Below are 27,933 nucleotides of genomic sequence, written 5' to 3'. Positions count from 1 at the left end.
TATTAGGATATGCAATGCAACATGCATAATTGTATCCTCAAACCCTAGGGCCTACATAGACTAACTCAGGGGTTCGACTTCCCCTCTCCAAGACTCTCTGGTCTCGATCTTCCAGTTCCCCACCGGGCGCTGTGAAAGAAGTCTGATTGACGGAGACACTGGAATTATGGGGCTTTCTTGCGAACCCTTTCTCTTGGGCCTCTTCTGACCTCAGACTTCGACTCCAACATCCTGTCTTGTTTCTGATCGCATTTTCCTTCTTTTTGGCATTGCTTGCTTGTTGTACTACTTCTCTCACTTCTCTGTGTATTCTGTGTCTTTCCTTGAATCCCATTTTCGTCCGCCTGCTCCTTTTCTCTCTCGCTCCAGCAAATCCCCCGCCTTGCCTTTCTTTGATCAGCATTCATACATCCTTATTTTAAATCGTCTACTCTTTCCTATCCATGCAACAGAATACAATTGACCTGCTATCAAATGATCCTGCCCCATTTGTCCTCCAGGTAGATCCTTGACCGGATCATGCGTCTCTTACAATGCCTTCTCACTGCAGCGCATCTTTTCTCGGGCGTCACAGCCTTTGTTCCTTATAGTTTTAAATTCCCGGATGTTCCCTCTGACTCCACAGACACACTCGAGCGTCGTTTTGTGCCATTGAATCTGTTATCCGGTGATCGTCCGCAAGATCATGTGGACGCCGCCTCTGGTGATGATACCCTGACCCTCGATGTCAGGAGGGTTCCAGTTCGTCGCGATAATAGATACAAGGTGGTTTTGGCCGATACTCCCACCGCTTCCGACACTGTTGCTCTTAACCAGGACGGCTACGATTTTTCATACTTCTCAACGGTGAATATCGGTTCTCCGGGCCAGCCAGTATGGATGATGTTGGACACAGGTGGCGCAAACACCTGGGTTTTCGGCGCGGATTGCACGGCCACAGCCTGCGAACTACACAATACTTTTGGCGAAAATTCATCCCCGACGGTGAATATGACATCCAACTCATGGAGTGTGGGATATGGGACTGGCCAGGTCAGCGGTGTTCTTGCTACGGATAACCTGAGGATTGCCGAGATTGAGGTGCGGATGACTTTTGGTCTGGTCTATAATGCGTCTGATGACTTCAAAAGTTATCCGATGGACGGTATTATAGGCCTGGGACGGGCTAACGATAGCTCCATGGGCCAACCAACTTTCATGGACGTTGTCTTAGAGCAGAGTAATCTCACTTCAAACATTGTTAGTTTCTGCCTATCGCGCAGCTCGGATGGAGGAAAGGATGGGACGGTGACATTTGGTGGTGTGGATACGACCAAGTACACGGGAAATATCACATATACTGACATCGTGTCGACGAGCATTCATTGGTCCATCCCTCTGGACGATGTTAGCATCAACGGTGTTGCATGTGGGTTTTCTGGTAAATCCGCCATCATTGATACAGGGACGTCGTATGCCCTGGTTCCTCCAGATGATGCCAAGGCATTACACGCACTCATCCCGGGTTCTCAAGCCTACTCGGATGAGAACTGGATCATTCCTTGCAACTCGACGGCTGTTGTACAGGTTACCTTCTCAGGAGTCAGCTACACCATCTCCCCTAAGGATTATATTGGGTCCAAGGCAGAATCTGGCTGTGTTTCGACCATCATCGGCCGCGCATTGTTTGGAGACGATGTTTGGATCCTAGGCGACACCTACCTCAAAAATGTCTACTCTGTCTTTGACTTTGACCACAAACGCATCGGCTTTGCCCAGCGCTCTTACTCCCCATCTTCAACCACCACATCCCTTGCGGCCACTCCCACGGATACATTCGCTTCCGAATCGTCTAGTTCAAACACCACTAACACTACCAGCGCTACTCCAACTTCCGCGCAACATACCGGGACAGGAAGCGCCAGCTCCAGCTTCCCCCCCATATACTACTGGCCCGCTTTGGCCATTTTATCCATGCTTTCTCTTTAACCGAATTTTCTGGCATTGACCGTGTTTTTTACATACTCTACTTTCCTCCTCCTATGTCTATATACTTGCTTCATACCCTGGGCGCCCGTTTGCCTATATGTATTTTTAATCAAGCACTGCATGTTGACCCATGGCATTTGCTCTATACGCGAAGCAACCCCTCTGGCCATGAATATATACAACTTGCATTCTTCTTCACTAGATTTGGTTGCACCCAACTCGATCTGAAATGCATACGTAAATAAAATTTGCGAATTAACCTCTGCACAACGGCTCAAATCCTAACCCCAGGCCCGACATACCTAAATGAACCGATCAAAGTCTTTGAAGCTACTTCGAGAGTGTCCAGTGAGTGTCCTAGTTACTAGCACTTCATTTTGACGGGGTTTATACAAGACAAGCGCTTTTTTTCACCCTTGGCGCAAATAGGGTTATAGTTTCCATTGGAATATCGATCTATATATTTTTTTCCAAGGTTGATCCAATCTACTGTGCTATGATGCGTATACTTTACTTTATCGTACAGATTGCAATAGTTTAAACTCTCGACGGGATAGTTCTTAGGCGTGCTTCCGCCTTGTTCCGGAATAGAAGCCGAGGCCGAGGAGTTGCTGCCGGGGGCGAAGCCGAGTAAGAGTCACCGACTGTCTCAGTACACTTCTATCTCGCTTGAACACCAGACGGAATTTATTCTGTTATACCCGTCTTTGATCAATATCAGACTTAATTATAGGACACCATGCTCGCGCTAAGCACAAGACGGTCCGTCGTGGCACGATCAAAATGCCTCGCGTCCGTCACTGCAACCCTACGCTGCAAGACAGAACGACCATCACATCCATCAGTTCCACACCGAGAGTTTCACCCTAGTAAATCAAATGCTGCTGTTCGTCCAACATGGATGCCTATGCGCGTGAAGACCCCATGGATCGAGGCTCTGACGAAAAGCCGCGAGGCCGCGAAATCCGGGCAGCCTGAGGCTCCTCGTCCGAAGCCAGACCTGACGCCGAAGAAAATGTCGGATAGTCACTATAGTGCTGTTCGTATTAATTCCGTTTATTTGCATTTGCTAAATGATATACGGTGGCTGATGATGGCGTAGGTTCTTCCCTTGGCTCAGGATAAATGGCTCCTGGATACTTATTTGAATGCGTCCGGGCATATCAGGTACTGTTAATATCGGTCATCTGTTTATTCTCTTGGGATTAGAAGAGAGTACTGACTAGCTAGGCAGATTGGGATCCCTACTGATGGACCTTGATGCCCTCGCGGGTGTCATCGCCTATAGGCATACCGGGGATTCCGTAATGACCGTTACTGCAGCAGTGGATCGGATCACCATCGAGCATCCCCTGATGGAGATCTGCGATCTTGAACTGAGCGGACAGGTCACATATGCCACTGGAAGGTCGAGTATGGAGATTTCCCTTCAAGTCGCCAAGGCGCCTGCTGCGGGTGAAGAGCCCAAGCCTGAGGATGTGCTCATCACCTGCGCATTTACCATGGTATCACTTGATCCGGTAACCAAGAAGTAAGTTAAAAAAAAAAAAAAAACCGATGTTTAAGTTTTGCCATATTCTGATATTCCAGGCCCGTCTGTGTTGCTCCTATTTTGGTGGAAACTGAACAGGAACGCAAGCTCTTCAAGAAAGGAGAGGAGAACTACCAGGCGAAGAAGGCGTTGAGGACAAAGAGTCTTCTGGAGAAAGCTCCTGATGCGGAAGAAAGTAACTTGATTCATTCTATGTGGACCAAGGAGATGTCATATCCCAGTAAGTGATCGCTGTCGCATATGTATCTCTCCTGTTTAATAAGTCGCTAACGGCAAAGAACCCCAATCCTCCGATCACCGACCATCCAACGTGGCTTTTATGGGAGACACGGTCCTGAAATCCGCCATGATTATGCAGCCACAAGACCGAAATCGCCACAACTTCATGATTTTTGGTGGCTTCCTTCTCAAGCAGACCTTCGAGCTTGCCTTCTGCTGCGCTGCATCCTTCTCCCATACCCGCCCTAACTTTATTTCTCTCGACCCTAGCACATTTGAGAACCCAGTGCCTGTAGGAAGCGTGCTGTATTTGCGTGCTACCGTTGCGTACACCGAACCTCTAGACAGCAAGTACACCAAGGTCCAGGTCCGCGTGGACTCCAAAGTTCGGGACGTGGAGCACGGCACTAAGAAGTCAACGGGTATGTTCAACTACACCTTTTTGGTCGAGAAGGACATCAGCGTGATACCGAAGAGCTACGGCGAGTACATGCTCTGGACAGATGCTCGAAGACGTGCTGCTTTGACTCCCGGCTCGAAGGAACCAAATGCACTTCGCAGTCTCCAGGATGGTGTGACCGAATAGAGCATCTAGAAAATCGTTTTGTACATTCCATAGATTTCTTATTGTCGATTTCCAGGATCATAGGATATAACTTTCAGTAAAATCTCTCTTCCTTTCCAACAGAAAATGTAAAGCACGTTGTTTTGAAGTACATCTCTCCATCGTCACATGACAACTCTATTTCTCCGCACCAGCCAGCGTTCCTCTCCCTCCCAGCACTTTTGACATCATGTCAACCTTCTACACGGTCTGAACCCTATTCAAATCTTGCCTTTTATTTTTGGCGCCTATTAAAATATTACAACTTGCTACTGCTCCGCGATCATTACAAATGGCATCGGTTCTGCCTAACGTATGGCATCTGCGCCGAGTGGCAGATACTGCCGCGAAGTCTTGTTCTATCTGCCACAAGCCTTCTAGTAGTGTTCTGATCACGCCAAATAACAAGGTAGCATACTAATTTTTTTATTTCCTTCACATTATTCTAAGCGAAGCCCCGCGGCAGGGTTGCGTCATATTTGATACTGACTCGGTAGGATTTCTTCTATGTTTGCCCTGTCCATCTCAAAGACCGCAATTTCTGCTTGCCCATTATTGATGCGGAAGAGGAAGCGGCAAAGAAAAAGCAGGAGGCTATGGACCGCGAAATAGAAAAATTAAAGAAGGAGTATGAAGAAAAGCAGCAACGGAAAAGCGAGAGAGAGAAAGACGCGAAGTCCAAAGATGACTCCAAGGACAAAAAAGACCCCTCCGAGAACAACACTAAGAAAGCAGATGCCGAGAATAAGGATGAAAAGGAAAGAGACGAAAAGGTTGGTACCAAGTAGATATCTACTACTCCCTTGCTCAGTCCTCCGTTCTCCTCTGCTCCGCTAATGGCAGTTCTTAGATTGATGCTATCAAGAAAGAACAAAGCACACCCTTGTCGGATGACTCGCCTCGTATTTTCTCTTTGCATAAGTATGGGATGAGTTATAATCCAACTACCAGTCGGCGGCACGGAGGGGCGCATGCCAGCTCAACGCCTTGGATGACTGCATTAACTGATTTTGTATGTGCTTAGGAACTTTTACCAGATGCGCATCGACCGACTGCGTAATGTCGAGGCTGCCAAGAGGAGCCGTCAACGACTACAGGATCCCTCGTTCTTCCCGTCTGTTCCGTCCGGGGATATTTAATGTATCTCAATGTCTTGGAATGCCTGAAGAAGCGCTCTGTGAGGGGATGCCGCAATGCGGATGGCCAATGAGGCGAGTCAATTCCTGCAGCCGAAAAATAAGCCTGAGAAAAAAAAGCACTCGCCCTTGTGATCGTCCTAGTGAGAGTGACGTTGGTGACAGTGCTTAGGGGCTGTTTTAACTTCTGAGTTGTGGGCGTGTTCGTTTGACGTCCAGTTATTATTCCTTTCTTCGGGACTTCAGGGTTACATACCCTGATGATCTCCAGGCGTGCAGCTTACAAAAAAAAAAAAAAAAAAAAACGGTTGCGTAACATGCTGGTATCCGCAAATCATACCACGGGAAACCCCCTTGCAATACTCTTTCTCGTGGGGCCGCCAGGTCGACGTTAGATCTTCTTGCTAGAATCCTTCTCGGGGGCGCGCCGGATGGGGCTTTATAGGGTGGGATGTCAGCACCTCATCATCGGCGGGATGGTACATCATGCGGTCAGAATCTATTGCCTATTTCAGCCAGGTCAGACTTCTAGATTCTGAACCCTAGGTGCAAAGCAGCCAGTTTTGACGGAGTCGTCAGCACGCACGCGCATGAATCCTTCGGTGGAAGGCTTTGTCTCTTGCTGCTAGTCTCGATTATATTACATAACACATAACACAAATTACACATTACACATCACACTTTGCACTTGAACTTGCGGATGCAAGTGCTTCGCTTCGCTTCCCCAACCATGGGCTCAGCATGTAAGCGCTAGTTCGGACGGAACGCGAGAGCTTTATTCTCATCCTGCGAACCTCCACTCAGCCCTAGTAGGCTTTCTTGCTTACGCTGCCGAGGAGTCGGCTATGACCTCTGAGAATGAAAGGATTACAGTTCATGGCGGTGCAATGAGTCTTACGTACGTAGTCTTGGCTGCTGGTAGGGTCTGTCTGTATACCCAATGCTTTTTGTATAGATCTAGATCGAATCCTTCTATATTCTAGGGTAAGTAATAAGGAACGAGTAGAAAAACCAATCTGAATATGATATACAAAATTTTTATCATACATGATCAGAAGACACTGTATCCGGAGCTATGAGAAACATACTACGCACGCGCCTTACTTAGGGATCTCGCAAGATCCCTTTCAGCCCTACTGGGCTCGACTCAGCCCCAGCACACTATACCGCATGTGCACGGAGTCTGGCACCAACACCACCAGCTCTGATTTACAGCGTGCAGCTTTTCGACTTGGTCTAGCTAGAACTCAACAAAGCACCTGGAGCTAACCTCCTAGGAAGATACCAGCAAGGCCCTCATACAGAACAGAAACTACAGCAGAATTAGCCGACGAATATCCGCGAAGCAAACCGAAGCTGCTATTCTATCTACGTAGTAGGATTGCGAACGGATAGTCTGGCTATGACTATATGCACTGTCTAGTGTAGTCTAATACGCATCCATATTCCCTACGCCTATATATATATCCTAGGTAGGTAGGTAGGCAGTAAATAACCGAGTCTCATCCTAATCGCACTGCGAAGGTAACACACGGCAATTCCGACAGAGTGGACCAAACTCTGAACTCTAATTTCCATAGTAGAACTAGATGGTATCCTAGATTAGGTAGGAGACTAGCTAGTATGTAGTCGGAAAGCGCTTTTGGATTAATCGAGCCGAGGCGCGTAGCCTACGGAGTAGATTAACTAGTGCTATTAGTATTACTTAGTAGTAGGACTCCATAGTCCATACTCCATACAGCGCACAGTACTGAGCCCAGGTACTCTGTTCTGTAAACTTCCCAGAACGAGTCAGGTTCATTAATCATACTGTAGAGATTAATTACGAAAAAAAAAAAAAAAAAAAGGAACGAGCAAGGTAAGGTTAGGCGGTTTTGTAAAGCAAGGCAGATAGATAGACATCTTCAATGTGAAGTATGGAATTTGGCTACTGTACGGAGTACTCTGTAATTCAGGCAATTACCTAGGTACTGCTTAGTAGTTATTAGAGAGATGATTATGAACTAATATATTCCAGAATCTTCACATGTTAGTTTCTTTCTTTCTTCTTTCATAACTCAGATTAATTAATTAGTACTCTGAAGTACTTCAAGTGGAGTATACTAGTATCTAGTATCTAGTATCTAATCATCAGTCTGAACTAACTAACTATAGACAGAGTGCCTACCTAAATATACTCTATAGTCTATACTATGTCTATCCTCTATACTCCATAAAAATAAGATTGAATATTAAATACTCCAAGAAATAATACCTAGTACGGAGGATAGATGCCGCTTTTCTTACTAGGTAGTAGTAGGTATACGTGATATACTTCGGACCCAACCCTACCCTACCCTAACTATGACATGCAGTAATCTGATATCGTATCTGTAAGAGTACTCCGTACTCTGTAGATGAAGACACCTCCAACTCCCCCAATTCAACCCAAAGCATCAAGAACACTGGCGCGCTGGCATATTTATAAGAGCAATGCAATTCACCTGCATATCAGAACAGATCCTCGGACCTCCTCTCCCATTACATAGCTGAGCCCTGGCCACTTATGCAGAAAAGTGGAGCATTGGGGCAGTGCACTGCATTTATTCAAAATGATTTAAATCTTCGTCTTCTTGTCCCCGGTATCGTTTCGAGTGGTCAATTCGAATGGTATAAATGTGATGATGATGATGGTGTTGGGGAGCTTTGGAGGTCGGAGATTTATTCCTACTTTGTCTGGAGTACGAGTACGATACTCTGCTAGCTAGACTTCCGTGTACTCCGTACTATAGATAGATAGATAGATAGATAGATAGATAGAGGGATTCTGCTGGATTGATTTACATCGTACGTACTCTGTCCCGGAGAGACTTCTTTCTTTCTTTCCTTGTTGAGTTCGAGTTCGAGTTCGACCCGAGAGATGCCGGGAATTCGGCCAGTCAGCAAGACAGGGGAGCTTTAGTTTATTAGATACTCCGTACCTTGGTAGTTAGTTACTAGGGAGTGATTAAGAATACGAATAAGAGAATGATAAGACCTATATAGGTAGTAGTAGTACGTACTCTCCTGTCCTCTGTACTTATTGCGTATTCTCGACAAGGAAAAAAAAAAAAAAAAACTCCATTCTCTAGTTAGTTAGTTAACTAGAGAAGTGGTTACAAAGCAAGTCTATACCAAGATTCCTGATCATATTTCTTTTCTTTGTTAACTAGTTAGTTACTGTAGTTAACTAATGGGACCTGCTGCTGACAAGTCTTGCCACGATGGCGGTCTGGTGTCCGGAGTAAATTGCAGCGAAATGAAAAATTACCGCCTCGCCCCCCACGTACCGATTTGGGAAATGGTCGCGTAATTAAAAAAACAACAACAACAACAACAACAGAGTTACGAATACTTGTCTCCTGGTAAGGCTCATGTATCAGAATGCCGCCCACTAGCGGGCCCTCAGTTTGCGTAAAAGAGCAGTTTGCACAGCCCCCGTGCCGGCGCTAGTGATCCAGCCTAGGTCCTAGACCCCCCTCTCTAGCTTCTTAGACAGCTAGACTACGGAGGAGGAGGAGGAGGAGGAGGAGGAGGAGGAGGAGGAGGAGGAGGAGGAAGAATTAATAGAAATCCCAGTCGGAGACTATCTACAATTCTACCTGGGCTAGGAGTGCCTAGTCTAGGTACATCCTGTACTCCGTATACTGGTAGGTACCGAAGTGCAAAAGACCCGCCGGATCAATACTTGTTCCAAGGAACCCTGGCACAGGTTGTACGGTAGTCTTTGAGTGGGGCTGCTGCAGCCTCGTGGAATTGTGGGGTTAAGCCCGCTTCTGGCACGCGGGCCAGTTGCTGGAATCTCCTCTCTTTTTCCTTTTTTTTTTTTTTTTTTTTTCAAGGCGAGTCCAATCTATACCAGAAATTCTACAGGGGCTGAACTTTACCCATGGACATGGAAATGGGGAGCATTCCATATACCTAACCTAGGTACACTACTACCAAAGATGTGCAAATGCGCAACCCTCGGGAGTCGGGGACTACATACATACAAACCGGGGGTTGATCTCAGAAGTATCTCAGTCAATGGGATAAGACTTATCGCCGTCCTCTCCCGGGTTCAATTTCAATTTCAATTTCATTCTGCGGATCCACACCCTATCGAGCCAACGTAAGGGGTTCCCGATACCACGTTCCCCAATGATCATTTCGTTTCCCCTTGATGACGTTGACTATTCTTCATGGCATATGTATTTTTTTTTTTTTTTTTTTTTTTTTTATGAGTTTCCTCTTCTCCGAAATGAATTTGGGATTGAAAGTGCTCGCGTGGATTGGTATACGCTAGTGGCTGGAACATTCTGCATGCCTGCAAGCCTGGGGAGCCAAAATAAATTGGTCGCACTAGTTGTACTCAAGCTTTCGTGGGCTAAAGTTGTGACCTACTAATGCCTAGCCTTGGTGATGGGGATCCGTGCGCCGTCTGTCTCGACTCTCGTATAAGAATTCGTTCTCAGGCTATCCAAGTGCTAAGATACTTAAAGACTTCCCCGCCCAGTTCCTGACTCGTCTACGGGGCCAGGCCTCATGCCTGGTGGCAAACGAATCCCAGGAGGTAAAGTTCCCGGTCTGATGGTGACTTGTTCCGAGATATCGACTCGAGCCTTTGCAAGCCCGATGGCGGGGACAATCCACTCGCCACAGCTACATTGCATTCCTTGCCACGCGAACTTGCCAATATTAGAATCGCAGGCGGGGTTGGGGCATGTCAGCCGGCCTGATAACGGGGCATCTTCGGATGGCAAGCCGCCCGAGACCTCATGGCTGTTGGGGAAGAGACTTGGTCGCATCCATGTTAGAGGGTGTAGGAAGATGTGAGCGCATTGCGAAGTCATTGAAGCTTTTGCATCCTTGTGTGGCCCATGCGGTACAACGAATGGCGCCGTTGCAAGTTTGCGCCTGCCAATTTCGGTTAGTACAGTGGATTCAAATACATTCTAGAGGATTACAGATGCACATGCCAGACTCAAGAGAGAGGGCGACGCGGCGGGAAAGGGACGGAAAACTAACCTGCATTTGCGACATTTAATCTCCGTTGTCCGGGTTGTGGATTCAGGGTGTTGTTGTGGTTGCTCATCTTCGAATAATATCGACGCCATCTCAGGGGCACGCCCGCATGCGACACTCTCCTCAACATCTCGATGGTACATCCAGCGAGTATAGAGTGGATGCTCCAGAACGTCCGCGGGGCACCCCATCTCATGATAAATAGACAGCTGTTCCATGAAGCCTGTATTTGGCTCACATAATGGCCGGGATTCTCTGATCAGAGCCAGAGCGGACTGTGGTGTGAACGCGGTTGGTTGTCGGTGGAGCAAGTATGCGATACAGATCGTCGCAGATCGGGACTTGCCCATTGCACTACATCATACCGTCAGCAAAGTCTCATCTCATGTCGGAGGCGTTCATGAATCGCAGCAGGATATGTCAGCAGAAAATAACAAGTTAACTATCTTAAGTGGGTTAACTTGTTATGATGTGTCATGATATTGTCAGAACGCCAACGGGGGAGAGCTAGGGCACGTGACCGAAAGGGGGAAGTATGGTGGAAGACAAGAGGGAGGTTAAACCGGACATAGAGTACTCCTTTAGGAAGGAGATTCTGTCTCCACAGCAGGAGGGGAGCAGATCTAGGTTAACTTGCCTATCGGTCCATGGTGGGCGAGGGAATAGTCTGGGCTGACACGGGGTGGGAACGATGAAAGGCGTGGGAGGTTCCAACTAACCAATGGACAAGCACACTGCCACCCGCATCCAACCCAGATTGAATAAACTTGATGGCGGAGGGGAAATGTTCTAGGAGATTTTCGTCGTCGACATCATCGACTTCAATGCTGTGGTGCTGGAAATCCGCAAAAATAGTGTCTGATTTTCCGAGTCGTAACACAGAAACGACGTGTGTAATGTTTGCTCTACTCAAGGCTGCTTTATTCTTGAGCGAAAATATGCTACAGATAGTTTGTGTCTTGTCAGCGCAAAAGAGCTTTGAGAAAAAAAAAAAAAAAAAAAAAAAGGGTATTTAATTTCGTTCCTCTTCTTTTCATTAGCTGCCCCGCTATATCAGGACCGCAGACAATAGAAGAAAAAAAAATCAAGGGAATACCAACCCTCCGATGTAGATATTTTGGCCGGGAATCTTATTCATGGCCATGGCGTAGGGGTATAAATCGGGATAATATCAGACGAGACGGGGGGGCAAAGCACTTGGAACAAGTGACAAGATAGAAGGAGCAGGTAGATGCGTGTTGACCAGGCTTGAGACTCGAAACAACCTGGAAGGTTTGATATAATGAAGATTCTCCCTCGGTCTAGAGAAAGTCCAGACAGGTCGATGCTGATTGGGTTGTCTAAAAAGGAAAATAGGGCATAGGGCAAGGGCAAGGGCAGGTCGCTTTATTGAATACATACTCCGTATTCATAACTACTCCGTACTTCGAAGTCAAAACGCAAGGATCGAACCCCCGCACTTCCTGGGAATAGATACTAGTTAGATATGATTGCTCTCAACCTCTCACCGTGTCGCCGAATCCTGAGGACCGTTGCCCTTTGATGATCAAGGTCTTATCTTATTTGCGTAATCCGTTCTCCCGCGGTTGACAGGGCCCCTGCCCCTCGTTCTGATTGCTCCTGTAGGCTGTAGACGGGAGCCACTATTTCTCATCAGCTAAGATTACAGCTCATATGAAACCAGTCAAAAAGAGCTCATTTTAATTTTACTCGCATTAATGGGTTCTGGGTTGTTAGCGCGTAACACTAAAAACATGGAATTGAGCGCATTCTGGGTGACGAATCTGCTAAGATACCATGGAATGCATGGCTTCGTGTTTCCCCCTCCGCAAAGTTTCACTTCTGGGGCAAGAGAAGTCGCTAGTGCTGTTTAGTTGACGCCTCCAGGAGTCATTTGAGGGTTAAGGTGCCGAGAAAAGCCTGGAATTTCCCGTGTTCAAGTCCGACTTGATCCTTTGTTCCAGAGTACGTAGTAGTTGGCCCGAGCAGACTTTCCCGCCATGACAGTCCCTATCGTATCATTTGGTGATTGGTTCTGAGTAGCCGCCAAGGCTATTAGAAGCTGGTTTCAGATTTGGACGGGGTTAAATTACATCTTTATTTCTGAGAGGCCATAGTTGTCGATCGTCCAGACGCATGAGTCTGTGCGACCCTATGCCAATTCAAACTTTCTAGGTTGGTACAGTACGTGAGGGCTCACTGCATGACTCTAATGCATAATTTATTATTCTTATTATTACTACTACCACTACTGCTATGATGATGATTTATCTCTTGCCTTGTTGGCTGGCTGAAGTTTGCGTCACAATTAGAGAGTATTGAGACCAACCATCTTCCCAAGATATGACAAGAAGTCCTCAATTCTGCGGCACGCTAAGCAAGAAATCCCTGGTCTGCTTGGTGCCAATGAAAGAGCAGCGGCTATTACTACATATTACTCCGTAGGTACTCCGTAGGTTAATAAACAATGCTTGATTTTTCGGACGGAAGACCAAGGTAGTTGACTGTTCTGTGGTAAATGGCTTGACCGAAAATTGCAACCCCAGTGACCAATGAAGAAATCACTCTTTATACTCTGTATACCTCAGTTACTCCTATCTAGTAGGTACTAGTTAAGTACTCGTAGTGTTGGTAACCAGGCTTTCAAGGTTATTCGCGCCGTATGACCACATCCAGTACTCCATATAACCATCGGATGCGATTTGTTCTTCTGACTTGAAGGAAAACCAGATTTGACTCTTTTCCTTCAGATAGCCTCTTCATTGGTGCATTATTCTCAAACCTGCAGCCCCTTAAGGCTGACCTTATGTACTTGAGCGGATGTCTTTTTTTCTTTTTTTTTTCTGTCAATTCTTTCTTTAGTACGGAGTGCTTCGCTCGCCACACCCTCTCCCTCTTGTCTCCGGGCTCTTTTCCCAATTCTTGAAAAATGCCAGAAAAATTGTTTCTACAACCTATGTTGACCAAATCTAGCCAGAAATAGATCTTTCTCTTTTTTTAACTTCCCGCAAATTTGTCCGCGGTCGTACAAGGCCGAGGTCGACGTAATAATAATCTACTCCGTATACCGTATTTTTCTTATCAAATAGTAGTACTCCGTAGTACTCCTAGGTAGAGAACCTACTATAGTAGCCTGGAGTATTACTACCCAGTATGGCCTATGGCGCGGGTCTTGTTCCAGGGGAGCCAACCTTGAATCCAGCAAGATAGTTATAGGGTAACCAATTACAAGCTTGGAAGTGTACTATACTCCGTTCTATCGCTGGGTTTCACCTTGCCGGAAAAAAATAACAAGGTTACAAACCTAGCTAATAAAAGACATGTTACTGGTTGCCACCTAGCCTCTGTGGGTGCATGTGTGCGTGTCTCGTCTAGCTACTACAGGTACTTAGGTAGTAGGTTTCAACCCCTTTCTGTTGCCTTCTCCGGTATGGTCTTGCAGGAATAAAATCATACCAAGGAGCTTATGTCCTGGCAATTGTCCGGCATCCTCGGATCGGAGTCAGCAAGCGAATAGGCAAATTTCCTCCCAACGGTTCCATCCTCTTCTGGCGCTCTTCTAAGGCTTCTACAGAGTACAGTTACTCTCTCTAAATGCTTTAGTTCTACTCCGTACATCTTGTCTTGACTCTTCAGTGGTTTGCCACTGACTGCTCTTCCTATCCCAAATAATTAGGTAGTCGCTTGGTTATCAACCACTCACCATTCAGCCCCTCCATGACACGACTGTACGGAGTACCCCTAGGCACTAAAGGACATACCTGCAAAAGATCAGACCCACCACTAGAGCGAAACTAGATCAGTCGCACTCCGCAAGCATCTTGCTTTTATCCCTCAGTGGGTTTATTGCAGTCAAGAGTACTCCGTATAGTGGTAGTAGTACGGAGTAGTAGTTACCTATACACACTGGATCTCCGAAACCATGTTCACATGGCGTCATATTGGTACTCTTGAAGTTTCAAAGGCCGATGTTTACCTGGAATAATAATAATAATAATAAGAGAATATGCCAAATGACAGCAATGTGGCAGTGCATGTATCTAAAGTGCCTTGTGGAACCCTCTAGTCCGTCATTGGCAGCGGGTCAAGCTCCTCAAAACCACTCACACACACCCTCTCTCTTTTTCTTTCTGAATGGCGGGGTCCCATGCATAGTATGGAATCAATCCGCCTTGCGACGTTCTTTCGGAGCTAATTTCTAACTAGTCGTAGTACGGAGTAGTTATCTCCTCTTTCCCAAGACCATGGAATTCTTGGGGTGGTTCTTTGGTAAGACTAAAGGAGTCGAGGGACGGATCATTACTCCGTAGTATTCTTCTGGAACCCTGAACTGTCACTGCTCTTCTCTCTTTGGCTCCCTGGAATATCGTCGGTGATTCGTGTATTACTTCCTCCGTTTTTACTTTTACAGCAACACGGCAAGCTGGTAGTATCCTACCTAGGTAAGGAGAGAAGATTACGGATACCTAGTACGGAGTACCATCTCTGTAGATCAACTCAAGAAATGCTGTCTTCTCATTGATCGAGCTCTCTGAGTACTCCGTACGTTCTTTCGTTATGACGCGCAGGTTTCAGCCGTCTGTCTTCATACCCGTAGTACAGAGTAGTTAACGCCAGGTGCTTCTTATCTTGCTAAGCAGTCATCTTCTGTTTGTTAACTAGTTAGTTATTTGGTAGCCGATACAATTATTATTACATCTTTCACCTGGTAATTTACAGATAGTAAGCCCCATATATGAAACATTCTGCGAAGAAGAAAAAGAAATAAATACGGAGTGTTAGGAGGGAGCAGCAAACCATGGGAATCTTGACTACTAAAGACAAGATAGAATTCAAAACCTCCGAGGATATACAATCTTGATCTTTATTTACTAGAATAATTAAAAAAAAAAAAAAAAAAGGAGTAAGAATCAATTTACTGGCAAGAAAAGAATACAAAAAAAAGAATGTCTAGAGAGTGTCCTATGTCGTCGTCAATAATTTACCCAATTAAGGCCCATGCCAGGCTTGTCAGCACTGCCTCATTCTTAACCACCCACGCTCATCCCACGGCCAACGCTAATCCAACTAGTTTGCTGCTCACCGCTCTGAATCTGGAATTAGCGCATCTTGAATGTTTCGATTGGCATTCCGGGCTCGCTTGAACGAGTAGGGTGGGAGTATACAAGGGGTACTCCCGCTTGGTGCTGCTGGCCTGACATGCTTAAGGCTGAATGAGTTGTCTCCAAAACATGGCTTCCCCCTCCCCCTTTCGAAGATTACCTAGTAGTAGTACGTACGTACCTCCGAGGTTTACAGAGTATATCTCCGCTGGTGGTACTCCGTACGAAAAGTAGCATGTCCCTCGAGAATAGAGCTGGATATTTTTTTTCGTATGGGACTATGGCTGTTCCCCTTTTCTTCAGTTCCCGACAGAAAATCCCACCTGCTACTTTTAAGGCAACGGGGACCCCAGAGTACGGAGTACTGTATCGCCTGAAAATAGTACCAGGAATTTTGACTTTCCTAGCAGGAACATCATCAGCACGAGATATCGAAAGAGGAAACATATGATGCAGCGCCGTGCTAGTAGTCGTGGCTTATACAACCTGAAATGCCAGAGCTATTCTGTTAAATTAGTTGATTTTTGCCTGGCTATATCATCTGATAACTTGTTGTTATGGAGAGTGAAAGCCTTGAATGACCCGACGACCCGTAGTAATAGGAGTTATATATTATCATATATATTATTATTATTATATATATTATTATTGTTGTTGTTGTTGTTGTTGTTATTATGGAATCGGTACATGGTGTCAGTTCAAAATAGTACCCATCCAGTTAGTGCCGACAATGTACTCCATATGTCCTGCGTGGATTATCAAACGGCGTGGTGGTTCTTGAGCCCAGACGGAGATTAAGTTGTTAGAAGATTGAGATTAACATCCGATAGCAAGAGAAAATGTGGAATGAGGTTTCCAGAATCCAAAGAATAATATCATGATCATAACTATGGTGACTACCTAGTAGAATTTAGTTTAATGTGATTCTAACAGTGTCTGAGTCCATAACGACTGTCCGGAGTACAATTTATGTACAGAGTATGTATGATGATAGGTAACTTGGAAATACATTCTGTATTTTTGCAACCCGGAAATTTAACTGGGAACAGCCCAAAAAGAAGGAGAATATACCTACCCTCCAGGTACCTAATCTTTGGATCTGGCTTTTATCCTTAATAACAAATACTCAGTTAACTATATCTCTCTTGCAAATTTCGCGGAAGTTAGTTTTTATCCCCTGGTTCCTTATGGTGTCAGGACTAAAGAGAGAGACAAGGCACGCTACTTTTTGTTGGTCCACCCGACCAAAGGTCTCCAGTTGACAACAGATGCTCAAATACTGGCCTGGTATCATTTGCAGTGGCCAATACTGTATTCTTCTTCTTCTTCTTCTTCTTCTTCTTCTTCTGCCTCGTCGTTTTCTCCAAGTCATCTCGTCTCGTCTCGTCTCTGAATCCCTCACTTTCTTCTGCAATCCAGTTGCAGCATATCATCCTGTCTCTTCCTCATCCACGACGCAAGAAAGACATCAAGCAACAAAAACCACGATAGACAAGCTAGGGAACGATTAGACCCTGAAAATACAGTTATTCCTTTCCACCAGCCTTGTAGGGACCAATAAGGCCCTGGATTGCACCACCCACCACCACCTTTCCACTTTTCTAAATCCATACAATTCGTCTCCTTTACCTTTTAAACATTGCAATCCTTACCTGAGCTTTCCCCTCTGCTTCGCCGCCCATACACTCTCTCTCTCCCTCATTTATCCTCCTTTACCTTCGTCGTCTTCATTCTTCTTCCTCCTCTTCTTCTCTCTATCTTCGTGGGTTCCTACATCGGACCTCCGGCTTTAGGAAACACCCGCGCCTAGAGCACACCCGCAAGCTTCGTTCTTAACGCTCTCAATCTCTCTTGCCAATAATATCTTTCCTCGACCAGGACACTGCATCAATACCCTGTCCTCCGTTGCATTCCTTTTTCTTTTTCTTTTTCTTTTTTTTTTTTTTTTTTTTTCCTTCTCCCTCCCTCCATTTATCCACATCTCTACGTTGACCTCAGCCGAAAAAACCGCACTCCCGTCCTCCAGCATGCCCTGTGAATCTTACAGTCTTACTCTTCCCCGTCGATAAGTTGCCGCAGCTTGGCAGATTGATGGCACAGAAACCGTTGACAAGCCCTTGTTTGCGATTGTTGCACATCGTCCTTGACTCGGTGGATTAAGCAACTAAAAATATATATATATATATATATATATAAAAATAAAAAGAAGACTAAGAATCCAGGATAGTGCAGGTTGACCCCAATTCTGTTCATTTAAAGTCACCCAGGGCTTTTGGTTCGTTTACTCCTCCCAATACTATCCTTCAAAAGCTGACTCCCCGTCTTCTACACCAGACACACTTTCTTTCATTATCTCTCTCTCTCTATCTTTTTTTTTCGACTAGAACTCCTGTCGTGTATAGAAGGGGTGAAGAAGCGGGATCTTCTGTACCTCCATTGAAAGCGGATTTTCTTGATTTAATTTCTACTGCATAGAATATACGGTGCTCCACGATCTAAAGCCGTTCCTTCTTGAATCGCTTGTCAACCAGTGCAGTTGCCGTGACCCTATTTTGACATCGATGAGTAGCCCTAGCTCACCTTCGCTTCTGTACGATGGACTTCTCTCGAATCTCACCTCCCTCCATCAATGTCCACGACTTTAATAGTGGCTACAACCATCACATGTCTGTCGCGAGATCCTCATATGCTATGCCTGGACAGGCCTTTCCTCTACAAGGGCCTGTCCCCATCCGGACAAATTCCATGACAACATTCGCGCCTCCACCGTTACCGCCTCCACCACGAATTAGCGATCTTGAAAATGGGTATGATGCTGGTTTTTTACATGCAAACTCGAGACTCCCCCCTGGATCTGCCAAACTTGCGCCCATCAATCCCGACTCGAGCCTATTTGGAAACCACCGCCGCCCTGATTATTCCGTACCCAGGAGCGATCGGATGGCATTGGATGAATTAGACGGCCGGCAGAGCAGTTTACCCATTTCAAGAAGTCCGGAGGCACATATCAAAATCGAACCACCACCTTCAACCGATGAAGGCTTCCGGAATTCTATCTCTATTAAAAATTCTGGACCAATGTAAGTATTCTGGAAATCACATCTGATTAGTTTCCCCTCCTTTTTTTTTTTTTTTTTTTTTTTTTTTTTAATTGAAACATCCCCGTTATTGTACACCCTCGGGTTGATTTAGTGGCATTTTTTTTTTTTCTTGTTCTCATATCCATTCTTCGAATTCGAGCCGGACTGATAGGGCGACAAATAGTCTGAAAGGCGAGCATGATTTCTCCCGAAGGAGCGTGAAGGATTCTTCGGATGCGTACGACCAACATCTATTATCGAAAATCGGGAAGCCTCTCTCTCCGCGGCAATCAGTCAGTCTGGGAGCGGAGGGTAAAGGATCTTTGTCAACCCTTTCGATTCCTCCCAGGGGCCTCGCAAGCTTACCTTCTCCAGGTGGCTCTGATGTACCCTCCTCACTCGACGTAAGGTGGTCAGGCAGTTCGCAGTCGAGTGGCATATCCCCCGGTACGAAAGTCGGTTGGAGAGACTATATCGGCCATCGAAGCCCTAGCGTCGAGAGCAATGCACCTTCCTCTTCAATAGATTATGATAACTCGGCATATCTTCGTGATGCAGGTCGTCGCAGAGGTGGCACAACCCCGCAGTATGACGAGATCTCTAGCCTTCCAAGTCGATCCCATAGAGGAAGCTATGACCAAGGCGTTGTTTCGGACATTGAAGGCGACTTTATCACGGATGATTCTCTACCGTCGCGACTGTTTAGTCTCCGGGAAGCAACTCCAAGTTATCTAGAAACATCTAGGTCTGGTATCAAAAGAAGAGCGTCATCACCTCCTCGAGAACCCATTAACAATGACAAGCATGCACTGCATACGACAACAAGCAATGGCGACCTATCCCAAAGGAGAACCACTGGCCACCCATTTACCAATAGCCTTTCGGTGTGTAGCAGTTTTACGCCCAGCCATGGATGTATTTCTGTTGCTTCTTCAGCAAGCTTGCGAACGTCTACGTCGTACTCGTCAGCGGCCCCCTCACTAGGAAGCAGCATAACTACTGTATCGACATACGATCGTCCATCACCAGGGGGATTATCACCCAAGTCAGATATTGATTCTTATCATGACAAGCCTTCTCTATGCACTAGCAGCTCATCGGGATTCCTGGGCCAATCAGGCACTAGATCTGTTCAAGGCCCCATTCCACTAGAGTCTTCTAGCACAGACCCAGCCAGGAAACTATCCTTCCCGACGAGTCTCAACGTGCCCAAGCCCACAGGATCAAAGATTGGTGGACTGTATATCTGCGACTGCTGCCCGAAGAAACCAAAGAAATTTGACAACCATGAAGAGCTGCGGTAAGTAAAGCATAATTTCTACGATTCAGCTATCTCCTAGGCTTCTAACATGCCTGAATAGTGCCCATGAGATGGAAAAGCAGTATTCATGCCTTTACTGCAACAATAGGTTCAAGAACAAAAACGAGGCCGAACGCCATCAAAACTCCCTTCATTTGCGACGTCATTCTTGGTCGTGTGCTGCCCTACCTAGTTATCAAGCAGCATTCCATCCTTCCTCTTCTCCGTCAACCCAGACCGGCTCGGGTGCCTCGCATGACAGCTGTGGATACTGTGGCGAGGAGTTTCCTAACTTTCCTCAGCCCGACTGGGATCAGAGATTTGAGCATCTGACTACGGTGCACAAGTTTGGAGAGTGCAACAATTCGAAGAAGTTTTACCGTGCGGATCATTTCCGGCAACATCTCAAGCACAGTCACGCAGGAACAAGTGGCAAGTGGACTAATATACTGGAAAATGCCTGTATGAAAGAAGAAACACCACCTGAATCTCAGAACAGCAGCCCATCAACCGGAACACTGTCGAATAAGATCAGCGACGTTATGAGCAATTGCTGACACTAAGTGTGCCGGATGGATATCGGGGCACACTGTAGATGACGGCCAAATGCCCTCTACGTTTTTATCATGAATCTTGCATGGATTCTCCTTTTTCTGGTATCCAGATTATATTTTTGATACTTGCTTAGCGAGGTCGCAATTCATACAACATAGTACACTGGGGTGTTTAGGATACATAAAAGCCGAAAAACACGGGAAACGGATTTAAAAAAAAAAAAAAAAAAAAAGGATCCTCCAAAGACCAACGGAACCCCAAAATCTTTACAGTTATGTGATATGATCTTTTCAAACTCTGTCCCCCTTATTTTTTGCCATCCTTTTCATCTTTCTTTTTATTCTATCTTGGAGCCATTGCTTTTTGGGCGAGGGACAAACTGGAGTCTAAGGGGGGGTTTCTCTGGCAGAGAAAGGGGAAAGGACACACAGTCACTCTCTGACATCTTTTCTGTTCACTGGGAATCGGCTATTTTCTTTTTAATTCGATTTGTATACTTTTGGACCACTTCATGAAGTTTGTTGCACATTTTTTTTTTCTCTCTCCTCCCCCCATCCCAATTGGCTATCCTTCTCAGATTCATCTTTTTTTACCCCCTATATACTCTTTAGTCGTTTCTCAACATACCTCTTTGTCTGACCAGCGGGGGGGGGGGGGGCTTTGCAAGGACAGGCCTCTTGTTATTTTATTACTGGAGTTATGAAGCGCTGGCCTGACCAGACACACGCACATTTACTTACGCTATCTAACTGACCCGTGTGACTCTGTATATAGATGGGATTTCAACATACTACGAGAGCAATTATCTACTGAGACAGATGAGATAAGATAAAATATAAAAAGGCCTTCAGGAATATATTTGAACGGGTTCACTTTGTTTATGAAGTGTTTTCGTTTCTTCTGTTGTTGATTGATTGATTGATTGATTGATTGATTCGTAAGAGATCGAGACAGGGACAGGGACAGACAAAGCAACGCCAGAATAATGCAGTAAGTAAGTAGTAGGGTGGGTAGTAAGGGGGATGAGGCTCTAGAATCATTTCGTAACTTTTCAACAGATAGGGTAGTCTCAAGCGGTCTGGAGTTGGAAAAAAAAAAAGAAAATCCTGCTTAAATCACATCACTTCTTCAATTACACCTGCTGCCTCTCTTGCAAGGCGCAGATCCTTCCCTACGAGACCGATATCCTTGAGGTAAAGGTTGAATGCAGACAAGAGGCTCGCGAGAGAAGCTCGGAGCGTGTCAATGACAAGCTCGACGTCGGGTACGCGCCGTGCCTCAGCTTGTGCGGCTGGGTTGCTGGACGGAGGAAAGTTCACGTCTGTCCAGTGGATACTGAGACCAGCGTGGGCGTACTGTTCAAGCGTCATGACTGTTTCTGTAAAGAGGCGGACGACACCGGGGACGTCCGCTTGGACCTTGCCGTATTGGTCTTCTTGGAGACTTGCGACGAGGAGGCGGGTGAGGGACTCAATTGCGTCGATGGTGGAGCAGAGGTTTGCGTGGGGGGTGCCGAGCACAACGCTGGACAGCCGGCGGGCGTAGGTTTGGCGGATAAAAAGGCCAACGGGGGAGCGGAGGAGTTGGGCGAGGAGCGGGTGGATGTTCTCGGGTTTGCTGGTTGAAGGGGCAGTAAGCATTTTAAGCTCTTGGGAGGACGCGAGGAGCTTCCGTTTGCGTTCGGGACTAAGGACGGCGGAGGAGGCGCGGTCGAAGACATCGCGGGCGTGGGCGCGCGCGGCGGGTGTCCAGTCTGGAGAGTTGCCGTAGGATTTCACTGCTGAGCTAACGGCTTCACTGAGCTTTTGCTGGCGGGAGGTAGGCTTGGGCGAGGCGGCGAAGATGTTGCCCTCCTTTGGAGGGTCGGTTAGTCGGGGCAGCGTATGTAGAACCGGTTGGGCTTTCTCAACCGGAGAAGGTTTGGGGCCTGCTAAGGGGGGGTTGATCCGAGTAGAGATGCCCTTAATGATCTCGGTGGAAGACTGGAGGACCTGAGACCAGGCAGATCCACCTTCACGGTCGATATCATTAAAAATCGCCTTTCGTCGATCAGGGAATTGCTGGCTGATGAAGCAAAGTTCCCAGAATGCAAATGCTCGGACAGTTTCCTTCTTTGCCTTCAATCCGTTCAACAGGCTGCCGTTGGGATCTTTGGCTTCTGCGGTCAAAGGCTGTCCCCGCTTGAGAGGCTCCTTGCTGATGAAAATCGAGAAGAATAAATTTGTAGTTTGCCAACACAGAACAAGGAATCCTCCTGAAACCACAGTACGCGCGATGAGCAGTGGGTTAATTGGAGGAATTAGGCCAGGCGGATCGGCGGCAGACCGAGGGAAATCCCAGAACAGTTTGGCGAAGTACATGGTGTAGCTCCATGCTGGGCGTCTGAGGAAGAAAGTGTACGCCACAGGGCAGAACAGTGCCACCGACGTGCTCCTTACCAGCCCATCCCTCATGAGTTTTGGTAGTGCTGCTTGGATGCGTTTTGAAACCGAGTTTATCGGGTGCGTTCGCTGGTCTGTAGCCCCGGGGGTTGGTTTCGCGACAGGGATAGGGACGCGGTCATAATCGTAGTAAAGGTGAGCCACAGATTGTGCGATCGCCAGGAGGAGATGGCAGGTATAGACATAAATCGGCCTCTCGTTCAAGTTCGCTCGTTCATGGGGTCTATTTTTCTTTAGTTTCGGCGAATCCAAAAATCCAAGCCCATCCTCCCTTTGAGTACTTACTTGACCCGTTTTACCCATTCCATATGCGCGCTGACCGGAGAAGACCATTTGTATATTTCGCTGAACCACCATGCCGAAAAGATATACCAGCCAAATGTCTGGATGATGTGAAGCGGAACAAGGAATTTGAATGTAGCGATCGGAGATGCAGTGGTTCTTGAGCCAATATGCATCTGACCAACACGAAGGACGAAGACCGCCAGAGACGAGATAAAGAGAAGGACTGTACGAATTCCACATGCTCCAATTGGAAACCAGGCCCAAAAAACTAACAATTTTTTTTTGAGGTGATTAGTTATCCGGCCTGAGATGATGGCAGATGGATCAACTCCACGTCATGCACTCACATGAAGACTTATCCCCGATCAATATGGAGACCAAGTAAGAAACTAACAGAGCTAGAGCAGAGGCATGGACGAATCTTCGATGCAGCGCGGACGTCAATATGCGCCGATATGGGCGAGGCTTTGCGGCAGCCATGGTGTGAAGTTGGGGTCAAGCAACTGCAGAATGTTGAGAGAGGGACCAAAGGAAAAAAAAAAAAGATTACAGCATGATCAGAGAGACAAGGAATTGTGTATCTCGAGTTACCCCGCCGGAAAGAATCGCAGAAGTCGAGTAATGCTTGCCTAGCAACCGGCGGCGGCGAATGCGGCGAGACAGCAATAAATGAAGCTTTTTTTGGGCAACGGCATCAAAACACACCAGCCACAGATGTCCAGTCAGGTGATAATTTCACTAGCCACAGGGCGGCCGTGTCACGTCATGTCATGTGATTGCTGCGGGCAGCCGCATGTTGACGATCCCGCGATTACCGCTTCGGAGCATCTTGCATTCATCTTCCACTCACTCCTCTATCTCTTCCTCCCCTCAGACGCCACCATGTCATTCGATCGTCTGAATTCTCTTGAGGCCCAGCCTACGACTTACCGTCGCTCTGATGACCCCCAGTATCAAGATGACCCCGAGTTCCACCGTCTCACTGAGTCCCTCTCGAGTCAACTGTTTACGCTGACTTCCAACATCACCCGGCTCTCGGACCAGATTGCCCTACTTGGGACAAAGCGCGATACTGAACGAGTACGAGAGCGAGTCCATACTCTTCTAGAGCAGACCCGCGCGGGCTTCAAAGAAGTAGGGGAGGGTATCAAAAAGGTCCAAACCTGGGAAGACGTCAATGTAGGCAGTCACAACAGGCCCTTATTAAGTAGCGAAACATCACTAATATCTATCTGTTAGCCTTCTCAAAAATGGACCCAGCAGAAGTTATCAACGGAATTCAAAGCGACTCTGGAGGAGTTCCAGACTGTCCAGCGTCGTGCTTTGGAGAAGCAGCGTGCGTCTGCGGTAGCTGCCCGTACCGCCGTGGAGGATAGTGAATTCGCGGCCGAAGGAGGGGCTCATCAGCAGCAGCAGCAGCAGCAACAACAACAGCTTCTAGAGGAGCAGCCCCGCCTGGCAAACCAAGACGAAGTGGACTTCCAGGAAGCTCTGATTATCGAGCGTGAAGCCGAGATTCGCAACATTGAGCAAAGTGTGGGCGAGCTGAACGAGTTGTTTCGCGATGTGGCCCACATCGTCCATGAACAGGGTGGTCAGCTGGATATTATCAGCGAGAATGTCGAGAGAGTCCACCACGATACTCGCGGCGCAAATGTCGAGCTCCGCAGCGCCAGCCGATATCAGAAGAATGCCCGGAATAAGGCTTGCTGCTTGCTTGTCATTCTAGCTGTCATCTTGGCCATTATTATCCTGGCGGCTACCCTGGGGTAAAGTGGGCTGTTGACCAGATCCTATCTACCTTTTCTTCATGTTTCTTGTTGCCGACCACGTTTTCATTTATCTTCCCTGGTGATATCCTCCACTATACAGGTTGTGTATGGTAATGTTTTGAACTATTATGTATACCAACTTGTTTCATGACTTTCATGTGTAACGGGCGTTATGGAGTGAAGGGGGTTCATTCTATTTGCATTGCTTCTTCTTCTTCTTCTTCTTTCTTATCCTTTCTTTTTGCGCCTGATATCATAAATAGCTTGTGTGTTATACAATATTATACATTGCGTAATTTCCCAGATTCATACTCAAACTCCAATTGCTTCTATGTATGCTTCCAAAGGAACGATAGGAAGAGCATGGATAAGGTGCGTCCCTTACAGGCCCGTGAAACGCTTGAATCTCATCATGCAGCCTTCCCAGGAGTTTAATTTCGGTCGTACGTCCAGGTAGAAGCTGAGTTTCCCTGTTCCGGCGTTGGCGGCCAAACCAGTTGCACTCTTGCCTCCAGAAGACTTCCCTTGGTAGAAATCAATCACATACTCAATCCGCTCCCCACCACATCTCTCGACAACCCAATCGTGGCGATCGAAAGGCAGTTGATAGCCCAGTAAGTTATTAAAGCGTGCTCGAGGAGAGAGGAATTCTGATTCAGCACCGAGCCCGCGGAACGAATACAGTTTTGGACCTCCGCACTTCTTGCTTCCCGGATCAGAGCCGGGTGCTTTGCTTTCCCATTCCAGAATCTGTTGCCAAGCGCGCTCATTCACAGCGTTATGAATCGGGATTATCGAGGCTACCGTTGTCGCGAGTTCCGACGGGGAGGATGTAGAGCCGGGGGTGTTCCCTTTGCGCATCAGGGCCTCGAAGAATTGTCGTTCAGACGGATAGATCCAGTTTCCCGAGGTTTTGTCATGACCGGTCTCTGCTTCTGCATTTGATGGAGTACCGTGAGATGCTACAGACGATGAGGATGGTGACGTATGCGCGACGGGGCATTCTGCAGGCGATTTCGAATCACCATCTAAGGCTCGCGGTATACTGCTCACTTCGCGATCTGTGGAGAGCGGTCGCTGTAATTTGGCTTTCGCACTGCTGTCCTCCGAAGACGGAGCATGAGGAGCCTCTCCCGACGTAGGTTTATGCTGTTGCAGCCATGCTTCGCGAGACTTGTGGTCAACTGGGCAGGCTCCGGCCGCCGCCGGGTTGGTTGGAGTGCTCGCGCCCGCCCCCATTGAAAGAAGTTAAAGATGCAAGAAAACGGAAGACAGGAGTAGCAAGTGAATGGAGGAATAATCAACTGTATTATTATCCACGCACCGAATAGATGCTATAGGTAGAGGATGATGCAACGGAAAAGAAGCAAAGAGAGCAACTCAATATTTCTGGCCGGCTCCACCGCCCTCAAGTTTCGGGCGCCGACTTTTGGATGACCGACTAGTTAGTTATTATTTACTTTTCCTTCATCTGCTGCTGCTTTCTTTTCTTCCTTCATTTCCCCCCTCCTTCAAGAAATCCATATTCTCATCTGTTTCCATTCATCATGGCTGCTACGTCTGAGCCCCCGTCTTTCGAGCTTCCACTACTGCTCCTGTTAACATCGCCGTCATTAAGTAAGTCCCTCCACCCCGCTCTCCCCTATTTACAGCTCAGCTGCCTCACCGCGCTTTCCACAATGCATTGGCTCATGATCTGCTGCTATATAGGTACTGGGGTAAACGCGATGCCACCCTGAATCTGCCCACCAACTCTTCTCTATCTGTCACCTTGTCCCAGCGCTCTCTCCGCACCCTCACCACCGCTTCTTGCTCGGCCGCCTACCCCGCCGTTGACGAGCTCACCCTCAATGGCAACCCACAGGACATCCAGTCCTCCAAGCGCACATTGGCATGTCTCGCGAACCTAAGAGCTCTGCGCCAGGAGATCGAGAAGGCAGACTCCTCGCTACCCAAGCTGTCTGCCCTGCCCCTGCGTATTGTGTCCGAGAACAACTTCCCTACCGCCGCTGGTCTCGCTAGCTCCGCTGCCGGGTTTGCTGCCCTCGTCCGTGCCGTGGCTGACCTCTATCAGCTGCCCCAGTCCCCAACAGACTTGAGCCGGATTGCTCGTCAGGGCTCCGGCTCCGCTTGTCGATCCCTGATGGGCGGATACGTCGCCTGGCGCGCCGGGGAACTCGCAGACGGCAGCGACAGTCTGGCGGAGGAAGTTGCCCCCCAGTCTCACTGGCCCGAGATGCGCGCTCTCATCCTCGTAGTCAGCGCGGAAAAGAAGGATGTCCCCAGTACAACTGGAATGCAGACCACTGTTGCGACATCGGAACTCTTCTCTACACGGGCAAACGCCATTGTTCCCGCGCGAATGACTGCTATTGAAACCGCAATTCAAAATCGCGACTTCCCTACCTTTGCAGAAATCACTATGCGTGACTCCAACGGTTTCCACGCTACCTGCTTGGACTCTTGGCCTCCTATCTTCTACATGAACGATGTCTCCCGGGCCGCTGTCCGCCTGGTCCACGATATCAACAACTTGGCTGGTCGAACGGTCTGCGCTTACACGTTCGACGCCGGCCCGAACGCTGTCATTTACTACCTTGAAAAGGATTCGAGCCTTGTTGCGGGCACATTCAAGGCTATCCTGGGTACCGCTCTTGAGGGTTGGTCTGGACCCTTCTATGAGCCTGTGAAGAACATCACCGATTCTGGTGTGCCGTTGGATCAGGTTGACTCCAGGGCTGTAGATGTGCTCAAGAGTGGTCTCAGCCGTGTGATCCTGACTGCTGTTGGTGAGGGACCTGTCAGCGTCCAGTCGCATCTTGTTGGTGAGAAGGGCGAAATTCTCTCTTCCTCTTAAAGAAAGCGAGACGACTAAGAAATGATTTAACGATATTTTA

The 27,933-nt window shown here is 47.4% G+C and overlaps 8 protein-coding genes across 8 annotated transcripts; 6 read left to right on the top strand and 2 right to left on the bottom strand.

The window, feature by feature from the left end:
• The first annotated feature begins 186 nt into the window (after nucleotides 1-186).
• On the top strand, nucleotides 187-2,416 carry P175DRAFT_0505085 (pepsin-like aspartic protease). Its single transcript, XM_040898018.1, has one exon. It carries the CDS (start codon nucleotides 520-522, stop codon nucleotides 1,966-1,968), a length of 1,449 nt encoding a protein of 482 aa, XP_040748711.1. The 5' UTR covers nucleotides 187-519; the 3' UTR covers nucleotides 1,969-2,416.
• A 199-nt stretch (nucleotides 2,417-2,615) lies between these two features.
• Nucleotides 2,616-4,450, top strand: P175DRAFT_0519358 (putative acyl-CoA thioester hydrolase). The gene is made up of 5 exons (XM_040899100.1): nucleotides 2,616-3,007; nucleotides 3,071-3,135; nucleotides 3,203-3,499; nucleotides 3,559-3,740; nucleotides 3,799-4,450. The coding sequence occupies exons 1-5, from the start codon at nucleotides 2,708-2,710 to the stop codon at nucleotides 4,323-4,325; spliced, it is 1,371 nt and encodes a 456-aa protein (XP_040748710.1). The 5' UTR covers nucleotides 2,616-2,707; the 3' UTR covers nucleotides 4,326-4,450.
• An 84-nt stretch (nucleotides 4,451-4,534) lies between these two features.
• On the top strand, nucleotides 4,535-5,507 carry P175DRAFT_0505081 (uncharacterized protein). Its single transcript, XM_040898017.1, has 4 exons — nucleotides 4,535-4,752; nucleotides 4,841-5,116; nucleotides 5,194-5,264; nucleotides 5,368-5,507. Exons 2-4 carry the CDS (start codon nucleotides 4,940-4,942, stop codon nucleotides 5,480-5,482), a joined length of 363 nt encoding a protein of 120 aa, XP_040748709.1. The 5' UTR covers nucleotides 4,535-4,752; nucleotides 4,841-4,939; the 3' UTR covers nucleotides 5,483-5,507.
• A 4,213-nt stretch (nucleotides 5,508-9,720) lies between these two features.
• On the bottom strand, nucleotides 9,721-11,883 carry dspC (dual specificity phosphatase YVH1). The gene is made up of 4 exons (XM_040894932.1): nucleotides 11,602-11,883; nucleotides 11,221-11,442; nucleotides 10,505-10,855; nucleotides 9,721-10,393 (listed from the first exon to the last, which is right to left on the bottom strand). Exons 1-4 carry the CDS (start codon nucleotides 11,643-11,645, stop codon nucleotides 9,973-9,975), a joined length of 1,038 nt encoding a protein of 345 aa, XP_040748708.1. The 5' UTR covers nucleotides 11,646-11,883; the 3' UTR covers nucleotides 9,721-9,972.
• A 6,315-nt stretch (nucleotides 11,884-18,198) lies between these two features.
• Nucleotides 18,199-20,540, top strand: znfA (putative C2H2 finger domain protein; the record flags this gene model as incomplete). Its single annotated transcript, XM_040894345.1, has 3 exons — nucleotides 18,199-18,683; nucleotides 18,868-19,983; nucleotides 20,045-20,540. The coding sequence occupies 3 exons, from the start codon at nucleotides 18,199-18,201 to the stop codon at nucleotides 20,538-20,540; spliced, it is 2,097 nt and encodes a 698-aa protein (XP_040748707.1).
• An 846-nt stretch (nucleotides 20,541-21,386) lies between these two features.
• On the bottom strand, nucleotides 21,387-23,904 carry P175DRAFT_0560997 (nucleoporin NDC1). The gene is made up of 3 exons (XM_040901013.1): nucleotides 23,612-23,904; nucleotides 23,265-23,532; nucleotides 21,387-23,202 (listed from the first exon to the last, which is right to left on the bottom strand). Exons 1-3 carry the CDS (start codon nucleotides 23,742-23,744, stop codon nucleotides 21,654-21,656), a joined length of 1,950 nt encoding a protein of 649 aa, XP_040748706.1. The 5' UTR covers nucleotides 23,745-23,904; the 3' UTR covers nucleotides 21,387-21,653.
• Nucleotides 23,905-24,103: 199 nt separating this feature from the next.
• Nucleotides 24,104-25,343, top strand: P175DRAFT_0467176 (SNAP receptor PEP12). Its single transcript, XM_040894931.1, has 2 exons — nucleotides 24,104-24,443; nucleotides 24,504-25,343. Exons 1-2 carry the CDS (start codon nucleotides 24,147-24,149, stop codon nucleotides 25,035-25,037), a joined length of 831 nt encoding a protein of 276 aa, XP_040748705.1. The 5' UTR covers nucleotides 24,104-24,146; the 3' UTR covers nucleotides 25,038-25,343.
• An 853-nt stretch (nucleotides 25,344-26,196) lies between these two features.
• On the top strand, nucleotides 26,197-27,893 carry mvd1 (diphosphomevalonate decarboxylase MVD1; the record flags this gene model as incomplete). Its single annotated transcript, XM_040898677.1, has 3 exons — nucleotides 26,197-26,320; nucleotides 26,602-26,653; nucleotides 26,747-27,893. The coding sequence occupies 3 exons, from the start codon at nucleotides 26,197-26,199 to the stop codon at nucleotides 27,891-27,893; spliced, it is 1,323 nt and encodes a 440-aa protein (XP_040748704.1).
• Between the last annotated feature and the right edge of the window lie 40 nt (nucleotides 27,894-27,933).

Source organism: Aspergillus ochraceoroseus (assembly GCF_002846915.1).
Source record: "Aspergillus ochraceoroseus IBT 24754 chromosome Unknown P175scaffold_11, whole genome shotgun sequence".
In the NCBI taxonomy this organism is placed as follows: domain Eukaryota; kingdom Fungi; phylum Ascomycota; class Eurotiomycetes; order Eurotiales; family Aspergillaceae; genus Aspergillus; species Aspergillus ochraceoroseus.
The sequence above is the reverse complement of the archived record's forward strand: the minus strand, read 5'-3'. Positions and strand labels throughout refer to the sequence as shown.